This window comes from Nomascus leucogenys, chromosome 2 (assembly GCF_006542625.1).
Source record: "Nomascus leucogenys isolate Asia chromosome 2, Asia_NLE_v1, whole genome shotgun sequence".
NCBI lineage: Eukaryota > Metazoa > Chordata > Mammalia > Primates > Hylobatidae > Nomascus > Nomascus leucogenys.
The window spans coordinates 83,149,054-83,174,061 of record NC_044382.1 but is presented as its reverse complement, the minus strand read 5'-3'; the positions used below and the strand labels follow the sequence as shown (position 1 = coordinate 83,174,061).

Genomic DNA, 25,008 nt, shown 5'->3' with positions numbered 1-25,008 from the left:
GTGTCCTGTGGGTGCCTCTTGCCCAGGCCTCCAGGGGGAAAATCTCCCCCAGGGGGCCAGCTCCTCAGCTCTGGGGCTCCTCTGGCCTCCCCCACCCCACCCTTGGCTCTGCCAGCCTATCCCAGCCTTTTCCCTACCTGGTACTGAGGATGCCACAGAATTGACATCCACCTGTTTCATTTGATGGCTTATCCTGGAGGGTCTCTCGGGGGCAAAGGAATTAGGGTCTCTAAGGGCTCTTCCCGCTGCCGCCCAAGACTTTGCAGGGGCTGATAGGAGCCTGAGGGTGGGCTGCGCCTGCTAGGGGCTTATCCCCATTCACAGCCTATCAATTCTGTCCTCCATAAAATACCCACCCACCATGGCAATCAGAAGGGCTCTAGAGGACAGACCCCAGAGGCACTTATGCTTGTGAGCAGACTGGGAGGGACACCTGTGAGTCCCTCAGCATTGCATGACTCAGACCCTGTGAGCACAGCCCATGTTCAGAATGTGGAAATCTATCCCAGACAGTAGGTAGCAGATTCCCAGCCAAAGGGCTGCCTTTCCAGGACAGCCTGTGCAGCCGGGCTCTGCTCTCGTTCGGGGAACTCCACCAGGTTTCAGGACCCAGCTCAGGCACTTCACCCCCTCCTCAGGGACTGCCTCTTGAGCCTTCAGTGCTTCCTGAGTGCCTCCTGAAACCAGGCCGGGTGCTCCCTAGACAGTGACTGTTTAATGACCACCACACTCCAGTTGTGGCTGAGAATGAAGGAACTCTTAAAACTGAGGTGTCTGGGCCAGGTGCCGTGGCTCACACCTGTAATCCCAGCACTTTGGGAGGCCAAAGCGGATGGATCATGAGGTCAAGAGATCGAGACCATCCTGGCCAACATGGTGAAACCCCCTCTCTATTAAAAATACAAAAATTAGCCGGGTGTGGTGGCGGGTGCCTGTAATCCCAACTACTCGGGAGGCTGAGACAGGGAGAATTGCTTGAACCTGGGAGGCAGAGGTTGCAGTGAGTCGAGATCATGCCGCTGCACTCCAGCCTGGGTGACAGAGCCAGACTCCGTCTCAAAAAAGAAAACAAACAAACAAAAAAACTGAGGTGCCTGATAAGGCACAGAAGTTACCTAAATTTCTGTTGTCATGCTTGAGGCCCAGACATCCCAGTCCATTAGGAAGAGGGGCAGGTAACTGATGAAAAAAATTCTGGCAAACCCCCATAGCTCTCTCACTAGCAGCTCTCTCACTCTCATCTCATACACATAGACGTGCATACATACACATATGCACATGCACACACATGCATATACACTCATACACACATGTACACACCCATACTTTTTCACCTCAAAACCCAGAGTCCCCTCTGAATCTGCTGCAGGAGAGGGGCCAAACCTGTCTGAGGAGTCCCCTCCCTTAGGCTCCTCCCTACAAAATGTCCTGATTGACAGATTGAGGTCAGGGTAACTGGGGTCCTGCCTGACACAGGGAACACTCCTCTGATGGGAAAGATCGCCTGTTTTCTAGAGCATTAATGATGACCCTGACAGAGAGAAGAGCCCCCCGCTGAAATCTCTGAAATGGCGTCCACTCAGTAGCAGAGTTGGCATCTCACCAGGTAAGGCACGATCACGGTCAGGCAGGGTGGAGGGATGTCACGGTCATGGCTGAGGCATGAGTTAATAGTGATAGTAACTAGAGCCAGGTGTGGAAGCTTGTGCCTGTAATCCCAGCACTTTTGGAGGCTGAGGTGGAAGGATCACTTGAGGTCAGGAGTTCAAGACAAGCCTTGACAACATAGCAAGACTCCATCTCTACCAAAAAAAAGAGCCAGATGTGATGGTGCATGCCTGAAGTCCCCCAACAACTCAGAGGCTGAGGTGGGAGGATTGCTTGAGCCCAGAAGTTCGAAGATGCAGTGAACGATCACTGCACCACTGCACTGCACTCTAACCTCAGTGACAGAGCAAGACCCTGTCTCTACTTTTTTTTTTTTTTTTTTTTTGAGACAGAGTCTTGCTCTGTCACCCAGGCTGGAGTGCAGTCGTGTGATCTCAGCTCACTGCAACCTCCACCTCTGGTTCAAGTGATTCTTGTGCCTCAGCCTCCTGAATAGCTGGGACTACAGGTGTGTGCCACCACACCTGGCTAATTTTTTGTATTTTTAGTAGAGACAGGGTTTCACCGTGTTGCCCAGGCTGGTCTCCAATTCAGGCAATTCATCCACCTCAGCCTCCCAAAGTGCTGAGATTACAGGCATGAGCCACCATGCCTGGCCACATCTCTTAAAATAATAATTGTAATAGCAATAATGATAGTAACTAAAATGATGAATGATCCTGAGTCTTGATCATGTGCCAGCCCATCTGCTAAGATTGTCCCATTTAAAGCCTATAATGATCAATCCTTTGCATCAGTACTCTATCAGCTTCCTATTGTACTGACAAAGGAGATGAGGCTCAGGGGGTTAAGGACCATGTGCCACTAGTGGTAACAGGCCTTCACAATCTTTATGAAAGTACTCAGCTCGTAGAACCTAAGACCATGTATTTTATTTCTAATGTCAAAGGTATGGCAGAGTGGCTCAGAGCAGAGTTCTGGAGTCAGCAGGACCAGGTAGAATCATGCCCTGCTTCTTACTGGTGGAGTCCCACTTACCTCATCTGTAAACTGGGGGACTGTGAGGATGAAGCGAGGCAGCATACTCAAAGCACTTAGCACAATGCCAGGGAAAGATCTGGACATGGTAAACGGTAGCTATAGCTATTTCTGATCCAAGCAAAGCCAGAAACCTGGGGTGGGGACACAGGGTGCCTTGAAGCCATCTTGGAGCCCCATTTCCTGGGGTGGAGTATAGCTGAACTTGAGTGTCTCTAAGCCAAGCTGGACAGCTGTAGTGCAAGAATGCACGCAGCTGCTCCAGCCAACAAGCCAAATGTTCCTCAGCTGCGGCCCAGCCAATGAAAGAAGGGATGATGGAACTGAGGAGAAAGACCAAGTCAAGGGAAGCAGAGACATCTCTTTTACTGTTCTACACAGAGAACGGGAATAACGTGGGTAAGTTAGAGGCTATGCAGGTGTCTGGACAGCCCCCGGCCCTGGGGGAGCTGTAAGGGCAGCAGGTACCGTGGGAAGGAGACCCCTCCTGCTGTCCCAGGACCCAGGCACTGGTGCCTCTGGAGCAAGCCTATACTCAACTTAGTTCTCCCAGCCCTGGGAAATGGACATGCAAAGTTTTGACAACAACCGGGGAATGAGAAAAGTCAATATTGAAGATGAGACCTCCCGAGATCCTTGGGCACTCCAGCTCTGTCCACTAGGGGCAGTTTCCTTAGCTCTAAGGCAGATGGGAAGGGATGGAGATGATTCCCCTAGGCTAGCCTGATTGACTGCTGTGAAATTGTACAGATCCCAAGAACAATCATTGCTAGGTGGGAGGTCTCAAACAGCCTTTCCTTATCCACCCAACAGCCTCCCTTTCTACCTCTCAGCAAATTGCACTAAGAACTTTTACAACTGACTTGATTGACAGAGAAATTGACATGAAAAAGGGAGCAGTGGGAGATTCAGGGGGAGGGAAGAGAGGTACACAGGGTGACCATTTTAGTTCATTTGTGCTGCTATAAAGGAATACCCAAGGCTAGGTAATTTAGCTCAGGGTTCTGCTGGCTGGAAGTTTGGGCATCTGGTGAGAGCTTCAGGCTGCTTCCACTCATGGTGGAAGGCGCTGGGGAGCTGGTATGTGCAGAGATCACATGGAAAGAGAGGAAGCAAGAGAATGGGGAGGTGCCAGGCTTTTATTTAACAGCCAGCTCTTGCGGCAAGTAATAGACGGAGAACTCACTCACTCCCCACCCTCTCACCAGGGAAGGCATTGATCTATTCATGAGGGATCCGCTCCTATGACCCAAACACCTCCCATTAAGCCCATCTCCAACACTGGGGACCACATTTCATGAGGTTTGCAGGGGCTCAAACATCCAAACTATAGCAATGACCTTACTCTGCTTCTCCTAGGCTCGGTGTACAAGAAGTACCCTCAAGGAAGGGGCTTGAGAAGGACTAGCTCTTCTATCGACTTACCCAGAAAGGATGCAGTTTGCTCAAGCCAAGAGGTATTAAGTCACCCATACCAGCACATGCCCATTAAGCAATAGAGTAATTCCGTCCACCAACCATTACTTCTAGGAGTGGGGGGCATAATCAGAAATGAGAACCGGCCAGGCACAGTGACTCACACCTGTAATCCCAGCACTTTGGGAGGCCGAGGTGGGTGGATCACTTGAGGTCAGGAGTTCAAGACCACCTGGCCAACATGGTGAAACCCCATCTCTATTAGAAATACAAAAATTAGCCAGGTGCAGTGGCATGCACCTGTAGTCCCAGCTATTCGGGAGGCTACAGCATGAGAATCACTTGAAACTGGGAGGTGGAGGTTGCAGTGAGCCAAGATTGTGCCACTGCACTCCAGCCTGGGTGACAGAGCAAGACTCTGTCTCAAAAAAAAAAAAAGGACAAACCTGATAAGAACAATTGCTTACTGTGGCAAATGGGATAAGGGTTAAATAGACCTAAATTCAAAGTCTAGGGCTGCCACTTCCTGCCTGGGTGACCTTGGGCAAGTCACCTAGCTATACTCAATCTCACTGCCTTTGTAAAATAAGGACAATTGTGCCAGTCAAATAAGATTGATGTGAAGATTCTTTAAAGTGAAATCAACAGAAACTCCCCTTCTTGTGCATAAGGGGATGGTTGTACCACAGCTATTCAATAAAAGCCTGAGTGTGGTTCTGATTGTGCCAATGGCGGATGCCATCCCTGGCTGCTTTGAGCCTGCCCATTCTTGTGTCCCTTGTTGTGACAAGGAGACTGAGATTATCCTAACTGGTTTAGAGTCTGAGCTTTAGACCAATCAGGGCTTTCCACTCAAATATTGTAGGTGGGGTGCTTGCTTCAGCAGCACATATACTAAAAAATGTTGTAGGTGGGGTTGAAATGGATGTTAGGGAAGTAAAAGTGTCCACTAGACTAGGGTCTGGGAGGTGTGCAATAGATTTTTGTTCTTCACCCCCAGTATTTCTTTCTTTCTTTTTTTTTTTTTTTTTTTTTTGAGACAGAGTTTCACTCTTGTTGCCCAGGCTGGAGTGCAGTAGCACTGTCACTGCAAACTCCACCTCCTGGGTTCAAACGATTCTCCTGCCTCAGCTTCCCAAGTAGCTGAGATTACAGACATGCACCACCATGCCTGGCTAATTTTTTGTATTTAGTAGAGATGGGGTTTCACCATGTTGGCCAGGCTGTTCTCAAACTCCTCACTTCAGGAGTTTGAAAACCACCGCTGTCAGCCTCCCAAAGTGCTGAGATTACAGGCGTGAGCCACCGCGCCCAGCCTGCCCCCCATATTTCTTGTGCATTTCTCCCCCAAAGCCAGGGAAGGAATCTGCATGGGTTGGATGCTCTGTGAGGACCTGGGAATCCCACATTTCAAACATCATACAGGTTTCAAACATGAGGTTCTCATAGATGAGTCAGATGATCATTCGGTTGAGTCTGAATTGCCTAAGATAATGTTCTTTCCTTTATTCTAAAGTGGGTGGCAAAATATGGGCTCAAAAAATTGAAGCTGGAGATTTCCAGATGCATGGGTCCCAACTGCACTCATCAAAAGTCAGGACAGAGGTCAGCATCAGCCAAACACTGCAGCATCTTCCCCAGCGTTGAGATCCATGTAAGTCACAATTTTCCTCATCGTTTTTTTTTTCTCCCCCAACTCAGCTGCAAATGGCAGAGAGCAGTGTAGGGCACTGTGGCTTCTATTTCTGCTTGTAGGAACTTCCCTACTCCCCAAAGTGGGACTCCCCTCACCAAATAGGAGATGCAAAATCCTGTTGGAAGAAAAGCCAACCTCCCAGAGGGCCTAAGATCCCATTCCAGGGTTAGATGAGCTCATTGGAATAAGAATTAGAAACAATTGCTGAGGCCAGGTGCGGTGACTCCTGCCTGTAATGCCAAGTGCTTTGGGAGGCTGAGGTGGGAGGATGCTTGGCCCAAGAGTTTGAGACCAGCCTGGCAACATAGCAAGAATCTGAAAAAAAAAATTAGATTAGCCAGGTGCAGCTGTGGCTGTAGTGCTGGGAGACTGAGGCGGGAGGATTAGTTGAGTCATGGAGTTCAAGGCTGCAGTGAGCCGTGATCACGCCACTGTACTCCAGCCTGGGCCATGGAGCAGTAGCCTGTCTCTTAAAACATAAAAAGGAAAAGATAAGAAAAAGTAGCAATTGCTGAAAAGATTGGGCCATGGCTGAAGTGTTCACCCATAAGAATGCTGTACCCCAGTACTGATGATGTTTCTGTTATGGCCGCAAATAGGGGCTGCGATAGGAAATGAAGGGTTCTCCTCTATTTTCTAATTTTGGGGTGATTTTTTATTGCTTTGATACTGGAACAAGTAAATTTAGTACAGAATGAAAATCTGATCATTTCTCTCCTTGCCCTCTTATCCTACATTGTCAAGATTGGGGAAACTAAAAATAGCCACAAAATTCAAAATTATTCACTAGAGGAACGTAGGGTCGTTCTAGTATGTTGCCCCTCTCCACCCAAAGTCATCTTTCAGTTCAAAATTTATGAACTTCTTACCCCACCATTAAGAGTTTTCTATTTTAAAATTTAAAGATTATTGGCCGGGCGCGGTGGCTCATGCCTGTAGTCCCAGCACTTTGGGAGGCCAAGGCAGGCGGATCACCTGAGGTCAGGAGTTCAAGACCACCCTGGCCAACACAGTGAAACCCCGTCTCTACTGTAAATACAAAAATTAGCCAGGCATGGTGCCGTGCGCCTGTAATCCCAGCTACTTAGGCTGAGGCAGGAGAATCGCTTGAACCCGGGAGGTGGAGGCTGAAGTGAGCCGAGATCACACCACTGCACTACAGCCTGGGGAACAGAGTGAGAATCCGTCTCAAAAAAAAACAAAATTAGAGATTATTATGATTTTTATTAATATAGCAACTGCATTTACCAAAAAAAAAATCCCAATTCCCTACTCCTTTGTAGAACCATAAATCTACTAGTTTAATAAAAGAAAAAAAGGCTTTAAACAAACAAAAAATATATGCTTAACAGATGGTTGTTTTTTGTGGGTTTTTGTTTGTTGAGACAGGATCTTGCTCTGTCATCCAGGCAGGAGTGCAGTGGTGCAATCACAGCTCACTGCAGCCTCTACCTCCCTGGGCTCAGGCAATCCTCCCACCTCAGCCTCCCCCAAGCAGCTGGGACCACAGGCACATGCCACCACACCAGCTAATTTTTCTGTTTTTGGTAGAGATGAGGTCTCCCTATGTTGCCCAGGCTGGTCTTGATCTCCTGGGCTCAAGTGATCCTGCCTCGGCCTCCCAAAGCACTGGGATTACAGGCATGAGCCACCGTGCCCAGCCAACAAATATTTTGAGAATTGTTAACCACGATGGAATAAACAATTTTAGGGGGTGATGGCGATATGAAGAAATGGCTGATGGGGTGGGTGCTTGCCTCTGCTTGCCTTAACCCAGGGAGTGGTGAGACACATCCAGTGGACGCCCAGGGAGATGGAGGTGTACATCAGGCACTTGGAGAAGGTGTTAAGGCGCTATGTCCAGAGGCTGCAGTGGCTGCTGTCCGGTGAGCCTGCCCACTGCCCTGAAGAGTGGAGGAGCATGAGGGGATGTGGAAGGCTAGCCCCAGGGACCCCAGTGTCAGTCCTTCCAAAGCCAGGCCTTCGAGAACTGCAGATCAGAGGATTAGGCCAGGAACATCATCCAGATACAACATGACAGATACAACATGACACTTGGAGGCCGGGCATGGTGGCTCATGCCTGTAATATCTGCACTTTGGGAGGCCGAGGTGGGTGGATCACCAGTCAGTAGTTAAAAACCAGCCTGGCCAACATGATGAAACCCGTCTCTACTAAAAATACAAAAAATTAGCCAGGCATGGTGGCGGGCACCTGTAATCCCAGCTACTCAGGAGGCTGAGGCAGGAGAATCTCAGAGGCTGCAGTGAGCTGAGATCGCACCACTGCACTCCAGCCTGGGCAACAAGAGTGAAACTCTGTCCAAAAAAAAAAAAAAAAACAAAATGACAGTGGGTTCAGAGGACAGGCAAGGGGCTGGATAACAGGGAGGTGGAACATGGGCCAAAGAGCCCCAGCGGGAGCTCACACGCATCCCAGCCTGCTCTGCAAGGCCACTTGCCACACCTTGCCTTCCTGCAAGTGACAAGGGGCTCACTGTCAAAAGGTTTGCTTTAATGTTGACTGGGCCCCAGCAAAACAGCCCCTGGAGGTACAGATGGTAAGGGGAACTGACAGAGCAGAAACCCTCTGTTTTGTTTTGTTTTTTATTTTAGAAACAGGGTCTTGCTCTGTCACCTAGTCTGGAGTCCAGTGGTGCAGTCATGGCTTACTGCAGCCTCGAACTGGGCAGAAGCAATCTTCCCACCTCAGCCTTGCAAGGAGCTGAGACTACAGGCATGTGCCACCATGCCCAGCTTACTTTATTTATTTTTTTTAGATACAGAGTCTCACCATGTTGCACAGGCTGGCCCCGAACTCCTAGGCTCAAGCAATCCTCCTGCCTCGGCCTCCCAAAGTCCTGGGATTATAGGTGTGAGCCACCGTGGACCTCTTTACAGAGAGCACCAAGTCCCCTCCTGGAGAGGCAAATGGACAGGGTTGGGCTGTGGATTAAGAGACAGTCTGAAGCATCAAGCCCAAGAAGATGGGCAGACAGCTAGAACTGGACAGGAGGGGATTCAGGCTATGGGGACTGGAGGGTTTCTGGGGCAACAGGAGGAGGGAGGAAGAGAGTCCTATATAGAGATCCTACAGGTGGCCTTGTATGTGCCACTCAGGGTCCTGTGTAAATTCATTAGGTCCAGTCCTCTGCAGTAGGACCTGGTATAGACGGTCCATGGACAGGGGCGTCATGATGACTGCTTCAGTTACAGTTGTCAGGTCAGAGGCTGAGCTGGGACAGAGAAGGCGAGAGCCTCTCTCCACTTCCGGTTCACATTACCCCTGGGAACAGTGACATAAAACCAGAGATCCAGCGATTTCTTAGTACAAATCCCCCAGCTCACATACCAGTACACACCCAAACACTATCTAATATTTCAAAACAATATCATGATACTATTTAATACAATCACTTAACTTTAAGGATGAGGAAACTCAAGCCCAGGAGGTTATAACCGCTTGTGCAACTCATCACAGACAAAGCCAGAGCTGAAATCTCGATCTCCCAAAGCCCAAACTACTGACCAGGTCTGCTCTTGGAAAATCGACCCCTCCCGCAGCACCACAAAGGCCATCTCCCAGTGGGGTGACATCCGATCAATGGTCAGGCAGGCAACAGGTGTCACAAGACTTGACAGTTGATAGAGTGAGGGAAACCACCCAAGAGGAAGGACCCCTCACTCCCTGCCTGTCTCTGCCCCATCTGTCTCGGAGCAGGGAGTCGCCGACTGTTTGGCGCCGTTTTGGAGAGCAAAGTATGCATTTTGCTGGACACGTCAGGGTCCATGGACCCCTACCTGCAGCAGGTGAAGACAGAGCTGGTTTTGCTGATTTGGGAACAGCTGCGGAAGCGCTGTGACAGGTAGGAGGTGAGGGCTGATCAGGAAGATCAAAGGGGCAGTTCCTGGGACTTCGCTGGCCAAGCACGCCCCCTCCTCTCAGTGCCAACAGGCCTGGAGTTTCTGAGATGCTCTTCTGAGTAACGCATTTGAGTAGGAAAGAGCACTGCATTCTGCTCTGCTGTGAAGGAAAGCAGTTTTTAGAGGCTGGGTATGGTGGCTTATACCTGTAATCCCAGCAATTTGGGGGGCAAAGGCAGGAGGATCATGTGAGCTCAGGAGTTCAAGACCAGCCTCAGCAACAAAGTGACACCCCATCTCTACAAAACATTTAAAAATTACCTGGGTATGGCGGTGTGCACCTGTAGCCCCAACTACTTGGGAGGCTGAGGAGGGAGGATCACTTGAGCCCAGGAGGTTGAGGCTGCAGTGAGCTATGATTGCACCAGTGTACTCCTGCCTGGGCAACAGAGTAAGACCCTGCCTCAAAAAAAAAAAAAAAAAGTTTTAGAAATTAATTTCAGGCCTAGGGACAATTGCAAGCACAGCAAAGGAACTACCATGTGGCCTTGAAGTATGGCTTTCAGCTGAACTTGATTTTTTTTAAATTATTTAATGATTTAATTTTAAAAATTTTTGTGAACTTGATTTTTGAGTGGAGAAAGTTGTTTATTTTCCCTATCCAGAAGTGTTGACCTGAAGGGCACCCCAGGGGACTCTCATCTTAGACTAGGCCTTGTTCTTGCCTTAATCAGAGTATACAGTTATTGAGCACTTTCTGTGCACCAGACGCTTTACACGCATCATTTCATCAACTCTCACAATGAGCCCGTGAGGTGTTGTTGTTATCAGCCCCCATTTTTCAGAAAAGGAAGCCAGGACTTCAAGAGGTTAAGACACTTGCTGAAGATCGGGTAACCAGTCACTGGCTGAGCTAGGATTGTTTGGGTTGTTTGTTTGTTTGTTTTGAGATGGGGTCTCACTCTGTCTCCCAGGCTGGAGTGCAGTGGTGTGATCATAGCTCACTGCAGCCTCAACCTCCTGGGCTCAAGTGATCTCCCACCTCGGCCTCCCAAGTAGCTTGGACTACAGGCGCACACCACCATGCCTGGCTAATTTTAAAAAAATTTTTTTTTGTAGAGATGGGGGTCTCACTATGTTGCCAAGGCTGGTCTTGAACTCCTGGCCTCAAGCAATCCTCCCAGCTTGGCCTTCCAAAGTACTGGGATTACAGATACAGGCCACTGTGTCTGGCTTGAGCTAGGATTTAAATCTATTTCTGTCTGCATTCAAATTGTCAGTGTGTACCCTCTCATTCTCAAGAGGCCCCACAGCCCTATCCCTGAGGGGCCATGGGGCTCGTTGTAGGGGTCTTCAGTGATAAGCAAGAATGGTCCTCATGAGGGTAACTTATCTGAATTCAATCTAGACAGGCCTGTTCTAACCAATCTTTTTCTCCCCTTCTCTGCCCCTCACCTCCTCTTTTCCTCCTCCCCAGTTTTAACCTGCTCAGCTTTGCAGAGAGCCTTCAGTCGTGGCAGGACACGCTGGTGGAGACCACAGATGCAGCATGTCATGAGGCTATGCAATGGGTGACCCACCTGCAAGCTCAAGGCAGCACCTCCATCTTGCAAGCATTGCTGGCAAGTCCCACCATGGAGCCCGACCTTGACACAAAACAAATACCATCATCCCCTATGCTGACGCTGCACGATGCTTTAGGATTTACAAAGGGCACTTTAGAATTTACAAACCACTACATCATTTCATCTTCCCAACACCCCAGTGAGAAAAGGATTCTCGATGTTCTCACATTATAGATGAAGACACAGGCTGGGTGCGGTGGCTCACACCTGTAATCCCAGCACTTTCGGAGGGCAAGGCAGGTGGATCACCTGAGGTCAGGAGTTCGAGACCATCCTGACCAACATGGTGAAACCCTATCTGTACTAAATACAAAAGATTAGCCGGGCGTGGTGGCGCATGCCTGTAATCCCAACTACTTGGGAGGCTGACGCAGGAGAATTGCTTGAACCTGGGAGGCAGAGGTTGCAGTGAGCCGAGATTGCACCATTGCACTCCAGCCTGGGCAACAAGAACAAAACTCCATCTTAAAAAAATAAAAATTAAAAAAAATAGATGAAGACACACAGGCTCAGAGAGGTTAAGTGACTTGCTTGGGATTAACCAGCTAGGCAGCGAGCCATGCTCTTCCTCCTAAACCTCAGCAGCTTCCTTGGTCTGTGTGAGGCTGAAAGAATCTCTCAGTCTTTTTGAACATGTCAGTGGCATCCAATCAGATGCATTTTGGCAGAGGCGTCAGCAGGCACCAACTTTAGGCATTTGGTTCTTGTCTTCTGGGTGAGCCTCTCCCCTGAGCCTGACAGCCTTCCTGTGTTCTTTCAGAAAGCTTTCGGTTTCCATGATCTGGAAGGATTGTACCTCCTGACCGACGGAAAGCCAGACACGAGCTGCAGCCTTGTCCTAAATGAAGTCCAAAGACTCAGGGAGAAAAGAGATGTGAAAGTGCACACCATTTCCTTGAACTGCTCAGACAGGTGCGCAATATGGAGTCTGACTGAGTTTTATTCTTTTTCCACAGCCACACATCTCAGCAGGGAGATCCAAGCTCCTCACCTAATCTAGCTGCTCACTTAGACACGGGTCTCTCCTGGGCCCTAATCCTGTAAATCAGAAAATAGGAGAAGCAGCCGGGCGTGCTGGCTCACACTTGTAATCCCAGCATTTTGGGAGGTTGAGGCAGGTGGATCACTTGAGGTCAGGAGTTCAAGACCAGCCGGGCCAACATGGTGAAACCCTATCTCTACTAAAATTACAAAAATTAGACAGGTGTGGTGGTAGGCGCCTGTAATCCCAGCTACTCAGGAGACTGAGATGTGAGAATCGCTTGATCCAGGGAGGCAGAGGTTGCAGTCATCTGAGGTTGCACCATGGCACTATAGGCTGGGCAACAGAGTGAGACTGTCAAAAAAAAAAAAAAAAAGAAAAGAAAAGAAAGAAATTAGGAGAAGCATTGTTTTTCTAGAGGGCCCAAGCCGGTGTCACCCCACAGGGTGAAAACCCCTCTCTTTACCCAGATATTTCCCTCTGACTTCCTCCAGCCTGGAAACACATTTGCACGGGATTCACACAGTCATGTTACAGTCTCCCTCCTACTCTTCCCTGGGATCACATTTGTGAATATTTAGGGGACATTTAGGGGAAAAGCTAGAGAGAAAAATATTAATGTAGCATCGTCATGGTTATTTTTATAAACGATCATTATAGAACATGTGTTATGACTGGGCATAGTGGCTCATGCCTATAATCCCAGTGCTTTGGGAGACTGAGGTGGGAGGATCAGTTGAGGCCAGGAGTTCAAGACCAGCCTGGATATCAGAGCAAGATTCCATCTCTACAAAATAAAACAAAAATGTGAAAAAGAACACATGTCAGATAAGACATACTCAGCTCCTTCAAAAAAAAGAAAAACTTTATTATTAGCAAAACAGACTGCATAGGGACACATTTTATCTCTTGGTCTAAATCATGAGCCCCATAAGTATAATATGTGTGTCCTTTACAGGCCTAACACATAGTAGGCACTGGATAAATGTCCCATAAATAAATGGGGGCTAGGCTGGGCACGATGGCTCACGCCTGTAATCCCAGCACTTTGGGAGGCCAAGGTAGGCGGATCACCTGAGGTCAGGAGTTCGAGACCAGCCTGGCCAACATAGCGAAACTCCGTCTCTACTAAAAAAATACAAAAATTAGCTGGGTGTGGTGGCCGGCGCCTGTAGTCCCAGCTACTCAGGAGGCTGAGGCAGGGGAATTGCTTGAACCTGGGAGGCTGAAGTTGCAGTGAGCCAAGATTGTGCCACTGCACTCCAGCCTGGGTGACAGACTGAGACTCTGTCTCAAAAAAGAAAAGAAGAAATGGGGGCTGGAGTGTGTGGGCTGTGTGGTTTCAGGGGGTCCAGGCTAAATGATGACACTCACACGGGGACTCCTCTTCCCTCAAGCAGCAGCAGTTGCTATGGCCGTCTATAAGCTGGTGGGTCAAGTGTCCTCTAATGGTGGTCTCCATGGGACAAGCCACCACCCATTGCCAGGCTGATTTCTCTTAAGCCCCACAGACTTAAGTTCCCCATGGACATGGGGAGTCACAGGAACTTGCCTGGTCAGTCAGCCTCCCCACCAGCCCTCTGTCCCTTCCTTCCAGAGCAGCGGTTGAGTTCCTGAGAAAGCTGGCTTCCTTCACCGGGGGACGCTATCACTGCCCTGTGGGTGAGGACACACTCTCCAAAATTAGCAGCCTGCTGACCAAAGTCTTCATCAATGAAAAGGTAGGTTGCAGAGCCACTGAGCATAAGGTCTGTTGAAACAGCTCAATAAAATATCAACAGGCATGGGGTTTTCCTTCTTGAACTCCTGGGCTCAAGTGAACCTCCCACCTCGGCCTCCCAAAGTGTTGGGATTACAGGCATGAGCCACCACGCCCATCCTGGGTTTTCTATCTGACTAAAAAGATCTCTGCTTTTCGTTGAGACAAAACATTAGCTAAAAAGGATTGGGTTTCCCCGCCTCTGTCCTTTTAGGCTGACTCTCCTCAAGGCTGGGAAAGAAGCAGGATTTGAGGGTGTTAAATTTCCTGATGGTCAGGCCAGTTTGCCTTTGTTGGGAATTTATGTGGCTTTATGTAGATTACCTCTTTTAATATTGTACCCATTTAACAGATGAACAACAGGCCCAACAAGGTTTAAGAATACACCTAAAGCTGGGCATGGTGGCTCACACCTGTAATCCCAGCACTTTGGGAGGCTGAGGTGGGTGGATCACTTGAGGTCAGGAGTTTGAGACCAGCCTGGCCAACATGGTGAAATGACGTCTCTACTAAAAATACAAAAATTAGCCAGACATGGTGGCATGCACCTGTAATCCCAGTTACTCGGGAGGCTGAGGCAGAATTGCTTAAACCTGGGAGACTCAGGTTGCAGTCAGCCAAGATCGCGCCACTGCACTTCAGCCTGAGTGACAGAGCAAGACTCCGTCTCAAAACAAACAAACAAACAACAACAAAAAAAACTAAAGTCAGAGGAAGTGGTATAGCTAGAGCCCCAAGACACCCATGATCTTAAACTTTGTGCTTTAATTCCTGCATATTTGTGTTTTCCGGGGTTCAATTCATTGAAATACAGACATTCAAGTTGTCAGTTAAGCAATAGATCTAGCAAAGTCATAGTTTATCTATTAAGTAATAAGTCTAGTAAAGTCATAGATTTAAATGATCCATTTCTGACTTAATAGGAAAATTCTGCACATATTTATACATTTTAGGAATGCAATGTTGTCAGTGATAACATTCCCAGGGCAACAAATTATCAAGTAAGACAACCAATCAGAATTCCAGATTTCTTTTCAGAGATTAAAGGTTACTTTCACAGGACATGGCATAATTTTTTTTTTTTTTTTTTTTTTGAGACAGGGTCTCATTCTGTTGCCCAGGCTAGAGTGCAGAGGCGCAATCACAGCTCACCACAGCCTCCACCTCCTGGGCTCAGGCAATCTTTCCCCCTCAGCCTCTGGAGTAGCTGGGATCACAGGTGCGCCACCACGCCCAGCTAATTTCTTTAATTTTTTGTAGAAACAGGATTTCACCAGGTTTCCCAGGCTGATCTCAAACTAGTAGGATTAAGTAATCCTCCCGCCTGAGCTTCCCAAAGTGTTGGGATTACAGGCGTGAACCGTCAGACTCGGCTGGCATAATCTTTGAAGTCTGGGTAGCCTTACATGACTCCTTTGTTCAACTAGCTCTTCTAGGGACAAGTATTATAAATAATACAGAGAACTGAACAAACTGGTAAAAGTAATGAATATTCACCCAAGTGTCCTTATTACACAGAAAAACAAGTGATGATATGTTTAAGGCTATCACCTTAATACCTTATCAAATCAGATTCTCTGAATTGTTTTTGCATGCAGAATGGGATTGCTGTACTACTACTGCCAGGCAGAAGGGATGGCTTCCTCTCTTTCTTAGGTCTTATTAACTGTGAAACATGTATTTTTTTTCTTTTTTCTTTTTTCTTTTTTTGAGACGAAGTCTTGCTGTGTCACCAGGCTGGAGTGCAGTGGCGTGATCTCAGCTCACTTCAGCCTCTGCCTCCTGGGTTCAAGTGATTCTCGTGTCTCAACCTCCCGAGTAGCTAGGATTACAGGTGCCTGCCACCACACCCAGCTAATTTTTATATTTTTAGTAGAGATGAAGTTTCATCATGTTGGCCAGGCTGGTCTCAAACTCCTGACCTCAAGTGATCCGCCCAACTCAGCCACCCAAACCGCTGGGATTGGTAAGATGTATTTTTAAAGCTAGGTGCTGACATTTTATTAGTTAACATTTTTTAAAAAGCATGCCTCAGCCAGGTGTGGTGGCATATGCCTGTGGTCCTAGCTACTTGGGAGGCTGAAGTGGGAGGATAGCTTGAGCCCAGGAGGTCGAGGCTACAGTGAGCCATGATCACGCCACTGCCCTCCAGCCAGGACAACAGAGCAAGGCTCTGTCTCTAAAATCAACCAAATGAAAAGCATACCTGTGAGTCTATTTTACTAGAAGAAATGCAAAAAATGGCTGAACAGATTCTACTGAATAGCGGTGAGATAAGGAACCTGTGCCATTTCTGTTCCACTGGCCCAGAGTGGGGCCACCTTCACTCAGTTTCTGACACCATCGTGCTTTGCCACCATCCCCTCCCTACACTGACTCTCAGACACTGTATTTCAAAGTGTCCCCTTTACAGAATGACTCTCTTGATAGGTAGTGAGCTTCCTGACCCTGGAGATATACAAGCAGAGGCTCTCAAGATTTCCTGCACTGGATGGAAGCCAGAATGTGATTAGCTCTAAAATGCTTTTTCTGAGATTTTGGATTTTCAGCTCCCATCCCGTTATCATCTTTACCCTCATTTCCTCTTTTCAAGGCTCCCATGCTGCCACCATTTGAAGGAGATGATTTAAGGATCCTGGCCCAGGAGATCACCAAGGCCAGAAGCTTCCTCTGGCAGGCCCAATCCTTCAGGTATGCCCTTCACGCAGCCTCTCCCGCCTGCCATGTGGCTACAGCCCATGCAGACCCTGGACCCCATCAAGAAGGGCCGCACCCATGATGGTACCCTTGCTCCAAGTGTTCCTGCCCTGCTTCTCCCAGCCAGCCCAGAAATCTGGGCACCAGGGAGACCAGCTTTCTTCAAATCTCCTGCCCACCAGAACCCAACTCCAGAAGAAAAATTATGCAGAACCAAAGGTCACTCTTTCCTAGAGAAGTGTTCTCAGGTAAGGGGAGGGGCTAGACCCCATACTGCCTTAGTGTGCACTAAGCACCAAGTGGCATGCTCTGTCTTGTGGTCAGTAATAACTTCGGTTAAAAAATAATGATTCCTCTAAACAGAAATGTCATCCTGCAAAGGACCACTCACTGAGCAAATCTCGGCCCCGAGGGCAGGATGGGATGGAATGCTGTGACCCGCAGGAAACATGATTCCTGGTACCAGGACTCCCTGGAAACTGAGGAAGGAAAGGCTCTGTCTTTTGTGTGAGGGGCCATTCCTGGGTCTAATCTAACTCTCCAGCCCTGTCGCACAGCGCACCCTACTCCCCAGCCACTAGATTGTCCCTCTCTGGGAAGCCCTAAACCAACCCCGTGCCTGAACGGTGCTTTTTGCCCCCTCTGCCTGGAGACTCCTGCTCACCCATCAAGGCACAGCTCAAATGACATCAGCTCCCTGGGACCTATCTAGAGCGAGGGGCTTCCAGTCTTTCTCTTGCAGCGTCCTGACCACACAGACCTCTTGCACTCAGCACTCCATGTCACGCCACCTTGCTCGCTGATCTAACTCTTCTCCTTGACCATGAGCTCCCTCGGGATGAGACTGGTGTCCCAGGATCTGCAGGTTCCCAGAAGCTGCCACATGGGAGACACATGGTGAACACTGAGCAGGTGGCTGAGCTGTGAGAGCCTAGCTCTGAAAAGCAGCTGATGGGGTAGTCTCCACCCTGGTCCATAAGAGGCTAATGCAGAGTCACAGTCAGCCCATCCTGGGGGAAGAAGAGGCAAGTGAGCCTCACCACCACCCTCCATCCCTGCCCAACCAAACTGGAGTGAAGGCTGCTCATCTGGGGTCATTTTCCAAAATTAAAAACATTAATTTTATTCTACTAATAGGATCAACATGACTTTAACTGTTTGAAGTGATCATTGGCGTATGTGTGTGAGTAAATTTTTAGTGACATAAAACTTTATTAAAAGACTCATACCATAATATATAAAGAATTTCAGTAAGAAAAAGATAAGCATCCAATTTTTTTTTTTTTTGGAAACAGTCTCGCTCTGTTGCCCAGGCTGGAGTGCAGTGGTGCAATCTCGGCTCGCTGCAACCTCTGCCTCCCAGGTTCAAGCAATTTTCCTGCCTCAGCCTCCTGAGCAGCTGGGACTACAGGGGCCTGCCACCACACCCAGCTAATTTTTGTATTTTTATTAGAGACAGGGTTTCACTATGTTGGCCAGGCTGGTCTTGAACTCCTGATCTCAAGGGATCTGCCCACCTTGGCCTCCCAAAGTGCTGGGATTATAGGTGTGAGCCACTGTGCCTGGCCCATCCCAATTTTTTTTTTTTTTTTTAGGCACAGTCTCACTCTTTTTGCCCAGGCTGGAGTGCAGTGGCATGATCTCAGCTCACTGCAATCTCTGCCTCCCAGGTTCAAGCGATTCTCCTGCCTCAGCCTCCGGAGTAGGGTAGCTGGGATTACAGGTGCCTGCCACCATGCCCAGCTAATTTTTTTATTATTATTATTTTTAGTGGAGACGGTGTTTCACCATGTTGGCCAGGCTGGTCTCAAACTCCTGACCTCAGGTGATCCAGCCCGACTGAGACTCCCAAAGTGCTGGGATTACAGGCATAGTCACCGCACCCAGCCCATCCAGTTTTTAAAATGGACAATAGGTACGTGAAAAGGTGCTCAACAGCCTTACCTGCCAGGGAAGTGTAAATTAAAACCACAGTGAGATGCCACTGCACTCCCACCAGAATGGCTAAAATCAAAAAGACTGGAGTTGGGCACGGTGGCTCATGCCTCTAATCCCAACACTTTGCGAGGCTGAAATGGGAGGATCGCTTGATGCCAGGGGTTCAACACCAGCCTGGGCAACATAGCAAGACTCCATGTCTCCAAAAATTTAAAAGAAATTAGCCAGGCATGGTGGCCCAATGCATGTAGTTTTAGCTACTCAGGAGGCTGAGGCATGAGGATCAGTTAAGCCCAGGAGTTTGAGACTGCAGTTAGCTATGATTGTGCCATTGCACTCCAGCCTGGACAACAGAGTAAGACCCTGTCTCTTAAAAACAAACAAACAAAAAAAACAAGATGGCCAGGTGTGGTGGCTCACACCTGTAATCCCAGCACTTTGGGAGGCCAAGGTGGGCGGATCACATGAAGTCAGGAGTTTGAGACCAGCATGGCCAACATGGTGAAACCCCGTCTCTGCTAAAAACACAAAAATTAGCTGGGCATAGTGGTGCACACCTGTAATTCCAGCTACTCAGGAGGCTGAGGCACGAGAATCGCTTGAACCCAGGAGGTGGAGATTGCAATGAGCTGAGACTGGGCCGTTGCACTCCAGCCTGGGCAACAGAATGAGACCCTGTCTCTAAAAACAAAATAAAAAAAGAACTACAATATCAAGATGTGGAACAGTTGGAACACTCATATTCCAATTAGGGTAGGGGTTGGGGTAGGGACGTATAATTTGACTCAATAACTTTGGAAGACTATTTGGCAATTTCTACTAAAGTAAAACATATGCCTATGATCTAGTAATTCCACTTCAAGGGTAATGAGTGGATTACCCTTGTAATATTAGACAAAAGACATATAAGAATTTTTCCAGCGGCCTTATTCATTAGAGCTCAAAATTGGAAACTACCCAATGTCCATCAGTGGCAGAATGTGCAAATAAAATCTGATACATTTTACAGTGAAATATGCATCAATTTAAAAAGAATGAACGGCTCACGTGGTGGCTCACACCTGAAATCCCAGCACTTTGGGAGACCAAGGCAGGTAGATGGCTTGAGCCCAGGAGTTTGAGACTAGCCTAGGTAACATGGTGAGAACCCATTTTTACAAAAAAATACAAAAATTAGCCAGGCTTGGAGGCACATGCCTGTAGTGCCAGCTACTCAGGAGGCTGAGGTGCAAGGATCACCTGAGCCCAGGAGAGGTTGAGGCTACAGTGAGCCTTGATCATGCCACTATACTCCAGCCTTGGCAACAGAGTGAGACCCTGCCTGCACCCCCAAAAAAGAATGATCTATACAGCTATATTCAACAAGATGCATCAGTCTCATAATATTGGGCAAAAGAAACCAGACACAAAGGAGTACATACTGTATAAAGTCATTTATATGAAGTTTAAGAACCAGCCAAACTGCTTTTTGGTGACTGAAGTCAAAATAGTAGTTACCCTGTGGGATGGGGGACACAAAGGGGACATCTGGTGTGATGAAAGTGTTCTATATATTGATCAAGGTGGGAGTTACATTGAGCTATACATAAGTAAAAATTCATCAAGTTGTTTAAAAACATTCAGTTGTGGCCAGGTGCGGTGGTTCACACCTGTAATCCCAGCACTTAGGGAGACCAAGGCAGGCAGATGGCTCAAGGCCAGGAGTTCAAGACCAGCCTGGCCAACATGGAGAAACCCTGTGTCTACTAAAAATACAAAGTTAGCCAGGCATGGTGGCGGACGCCTGTAATCCCAGCTACTCGGAGGCTCAGGCAGGAGAATCGCTTGAACCCGGGAGGTGGAGGTTGCAGTGAGCTGAGATCGTGCCACTGCACTCCAGCCTGGCAACAGAGACTCTGTCTCAAAAAAACACGAAACTCACTTGCTAAGGCTTGATGAGACCCTGCTTTGGCCAGGCTCTGTGCTGGGCCCAGGAACACAGTGGTGACCACAACCCCTGCCATGGTAAATCTCAGTCTGGTCCATCTTGCACAGCTGCCATTTTGGGTCACATCTGTAAATACAGAGAAAAGGGCCTGTGGTGGTTGTATTCATTTGCTAGAGCTGTCATAACAAAGTACCACAAATTGAGTGGATGAAACAACAGAAATTTATTCTCTTATTGTTCTGGAAGCTGGAAATTCAAGATTAAGGTGCCCTCAGGGCCATGCTCCCTCTGAAGACACTGGGAAGGATCCGTTCCAGACTTTTCTCCTCCATTCTGGTAGTTCCTTGGCTTTGGGCAGCATAACTACAGCCCTCACATGAAGCTCTCCCTATGTGCGTGTCTCTGTTGAAATTTCCCCTCTTTATAAGAACACCAATCATACTGGAGTAGGGGCCCACCCTACTCCACTATGACCTTAACTCATTACATCGGCAGTGACTCTATTTGGAGAGTTAGGGTTAAGTATGTGGGATTGGGACTTCCACATATGAATTTTGTGAAGAACACAATTCAACCCGTCACAGATGTAAGTTATTCTTCTCTTTGCAAGACAACATCAGCAGCTAGTACTGGGGAATATGAGTTCTCTGGCCCTGTTGGTGGGAGAAGAAGAGGCTGGCCTTTGTGAATGGAAGATTGGACCAGACACATGGCTTATGAAGTGGGGAAGGACGGGGCCTAGGTTCAAATCCCAACCTCCCATGTAATGAGAACAGCTACCATTGTTTGCACACTGATTGAGCCAGCACCATGCTCAACATTTTGCATAGCGCATGTTAGCCATAAACCTCACAGCATCGCAACTATAAAGTGCACATCATTTGCAGTTTACAGATGAGGAAACTGAGCCTCATAGCTGCTCAAAGACACACAGCAAGAAAGTGGCAAAGCCAAGATTTAAATCCAGGACTGACCCTATGGCTTTTCCCCACCACATTTGGAGCCCCTTTTCTGAACCTGTTTCCCTGTCTCTAAAATTGAGCTAAAACAGTTGTGAGGATTAAGCAAGATCTCTTACCATCTGGCTCATAGAACATGCAGACTAAGATTTTGTTTTTCTCTTCCCCACACCTATGCCCACAGAGGGTGTTGTATGGGTGGAGGCTTTTTCAGTTGCCCTTTTCAGAGCAAAGTGACCAGCCCTTCCTGCTCTCAGCCCCTGTGGCTCCATTACAGCAGTTGTGAGCTCTTGGGCACATGCCTGACCCTCCAATACTGCCACTTGAACATGAGTTTTCTTTTACTTAGACAGGATCTCACTCCACTGCCTGAGCTCTCCAGCATGAGACTGCAGTGGCACAATCACAGCCCACCATAGCCTCCACCTTCCAGGCTCAGGTGATCCTCCTGCCTCAGCCTCCCAAGTAGCTGGGACTACAGGCACATGCCACCAGGCCCGGCTAATTTTTTTGTATTTTTTTTTGTAGAGATGGGCTCTCACTATGTTGCCCAGGCTGGTCTCAAACTCCTAGGCTCAGGTGATCTGCCCACCCCCGCCTCCCAAAGTGCTGGGATTACAGGCATGAGCCACCACACCCAGCTGAACATGAGTTTTCAAAGGATGATATGATCCAGCACTGAAGAAGCACCCATCAAAAGTAGAATGATGTGATTGATTCATAAATCAACAGAGATGAGTGGAAGATTGCAAGACAGGAAGAGTAGATAGATGGGTAGAAGGAAGGAAAGAAAGATATATGGGATGAATTAGATGGGTGGAAGTTTGGATGGATGGAAATTTGGATGGATAGGTGGAAGGATAGATGATGGAAGGTTGGATGGACAGGTGGAAGAATGGATGGATGACAGGTTGTATGGACACGTGGAAATACAGATGGATGGAAAGCTGGATGGACAGGTAGAAGTACAGATAGATGGGAGGTTGGATGGATAAGTGGAAGGATGAATGATGGAAGGTTAGATGGATAGGTGGAAGGATGGATGGATGGAAGGTTGGATGGATAGGTGGAAGGATGGATGGATGGAAGGTTGGATGGATAGGTGGAAGGATGGCTGGATGGAAGGTTGGATGGATAGGTGGAAGGATGGATGGATGGAAGGTTGAATGGATAGGTGGAAGGATGGATGGATGGAAGGTTGGATGGATAGGTGGAAGGATGGATGATGGAAGAACTTTTTTGGTTTTTTGTTTTTGTTTAAATATTTGCAAATCATTTATCTGACGAGGGATTTGTATCCAGAATATACAAAGGACTCTTAAAAGTCAACAAATAACTAAACTGAAAATGAGCAAAGGATTTGAACAGACACTTCTCCAAGGAAAACACATTAGTGTGCCAATGAGCACATGAAAACATGTCCAGCAGCATTAGCTATCAGGAAATACAAATGAAACCACAATGAGACACCACTTCACACCCAATAGAATAGTTAAAATTTTAAACATAGATAATAATAAGTGTTGGTAAGGATGTGGAAATATTGGAACCCTGTACACTGCTGGTAGGATTGTAAAATAGTGCAGCTACTTTAGAAAACAGTTTGGCGGTTCTTCTCTAAACACAGAGCAATCATATGACCCAGCAATTCTGCTCCTAGATATAGATGAAACCCTTTTTCTTGGGGTTCTAGGACGACTTGGCCGGCAGGACAGAGCCCGGCACGCAGGGCCTTTGCGTCTTTTCCCACCAGGAGCGTGGACCATTTCGCCCATCCTAGCTCTACTGGCTTCAGTTTCCCCTCTATGAGAGCCTGCGGGTCTCCACCTGAGAGAATGCAGGTGCTCCCGCGCCGGGAGTGGGCGGGCAGAAGAGCACGCGGGGGGCGGTCCGGATGCCCCGCCCCGCCCCGCCCCGTTCTGCCCCCTCGGGAGGAGGAGGAGGAGGCCCTGTGGCCCTGGCGGCGCGGAGACTGGCGCAGCGCGGGGAGCACGCAGCGCCGCGGGAGCCCGGGCCAGGTGAGTGAAGCCCGTACGCGGGCCAGGGAGGGACGCAGGTGCTGGGGAAACAGGGAGGGTGAGGGGGCCAAGAGGGGAAGGGACCCCCACCCTCGAGCTGCCCGCGAGCCCAGCGCGCCCAGGGTCAGTCCCTGATGCTCCCCACCCTTTTGCCAGTTCCTTCCACCAAACCCGCTTTTGGGGTCCCCATAGACCTGGATTCCGGCGGAGACATTGTCTGTGACTCCATCAGAGTTTCCTCATGTTCTCTGGGCCTCAGTTTCCACCTCTGGGTAATGGGAACCATAGCCTGTACTTCACTGGACTTCCAAAAGAACGAGTGAAGCCATGTCCAGGGGGGGTCTGGCGCGCGACCGCAGCACGGCCAGATCCCGAACATGCCCCAGAGATTTTGTTCACCCAGCAGCATTTGCTGGCCGCCTGCTTTGTGCCAGGCACTGTTCTAGGTGCTGGGACACTCCAGGGAATGAAATCCTCCTGGCACTTTGCAATCTAGCCTTGCAGGGCATTCTGGCGTCTGTTTTCTCATGACCACCCTGTGAGGAGCCAGAGCAGCCAGAAATATTTGGGTCCATTCGCAGTTGTGGGTACTGAGGTACAGTGAGGTTTTAAGGCCCTTACCCAAGGGCACACCCCAACAAGTGAGTACCCAAGGCTGAGTCCAGCCTTTTCCACAAAAGGCATCCCCTTAGGGTAGAAAGTCAGCTCTGGTCCCACAGTCCCTTCCCCAGAACAGAGTCCTCTGGGCCTGAGTATAGGAGGAGGGCTCGCTGTGGGGCTGCATCCTCTCCTCTCCCTCTGGGGGATTTAGGCCTCTCCTCGTGATGATTTGCAGTCTCTCTCATTAAACCCATGAGTGGGCTGGGCGCAGTGGCTCACGCCTGTAAACCCAGCACTTTGGGAGGCTGAGGCGGGCAGATCACTTGAGACCAGGAGTTCGAGACCAGCCTGGCCAAAATGGTGAAACCCCCGTCTCTACTAAAAATACAAAAATTAACCAGGCGTGGTGGTGCGTGCCTGTAGTCCCAGCTCCTCAGGAGGCTGAGGGACGAGAATTGCTTGAACAAGGCAAGCGGAGGTTGCAGTGAGCCAAGATCACACCACTGCACTCCAGCCTGGGCAACAGAGTGAGACTTCTTCTCTAAATAAATAAATAAAGCCATGAGTGTTCGTGCTCATACGGGGCAGGACTGTATTCCTCACCCAGACATTTGGTGAGCAGGGCGGTAACAGAGGAAATTAAAAATACAGCCCCTCTAGCTGCCAGAGTCCCTGCCCTGTGACCACCACCAGCAAAAAAACATGGGGCTCATCAGTCCAGTCACTCAACAAATACCCGTTCTTTCATGCAGCCAGTATATTCCATGCAGGGCAGAGATGCACCTATCTGTATATGTAGGGCCTGGCACACAGAGGTCCCTAGCACATGGTTGCTGTTGTTATGGTTATGATCACCTAGCCCTGGTCATCCAGCCTCATCCT

General features: G+C 48.7%; 1 protein-coding gene across 1 annotated transcript in view; it reads left to right on the top strand.

The window, feature by feature from the left end:
* VWA3A (von Willebrand factor A domain containing 3A) overlaps window positions 1-17,838 on the top strand; it is a 62,743-nt gene extending 44,905 nt beyond the window's left edge. Inside the window, exons 22-33 of the mRNA XM_030799895.1 lie at window positions 1,516-1,606; window positions 2,935-3,045; window positions 4,006-4,103; window positions 5,579-5,716; window positions 7,536-7,644; window positions 9,479-9,623; window positions 11,099-11,243; window positions 12,007-12,158; window positions 13,826-13,949; window positions 16,581-16,678; window positions 16,867-16,932; window positions 17,048-17,838. Coding sequence (XP_030655755.1) covers window positions 1,516-1,606; window positions 2,935-3,045; window positions 4,006-4,103; window positions 5,579-5,716; window positions 7,536-7,644; window positions 9,479-9,623; window positions 11,099-11,243; window positions 12,007-12,158; window positions 13,826-13,949; window positions 16,581-16,678; window positions 16,867-16,918 — 1,263 coding nt within the window. The 3' untranslated portion in view covers window positions 16,919-16,932; window positions 17,048-17,838. The remainder of the gene's footprint in view (window positions 1-1,515; window positions 1,607-2,934; window positions 3,046-4,005; window positions 4,104-5,578; window positions 5,717-7,535; window positions 7,645-9,478; window positions 9,624-11,098; window positions 11,244-12,006; window positions 12,159-13,825; window positions 13,950-16,580; window positions 16,679-16,866; window positions 16,933-17,047) is intronic.
* Window positions 17,839-25,008: the final 7,170 nt, after the last annotated feature.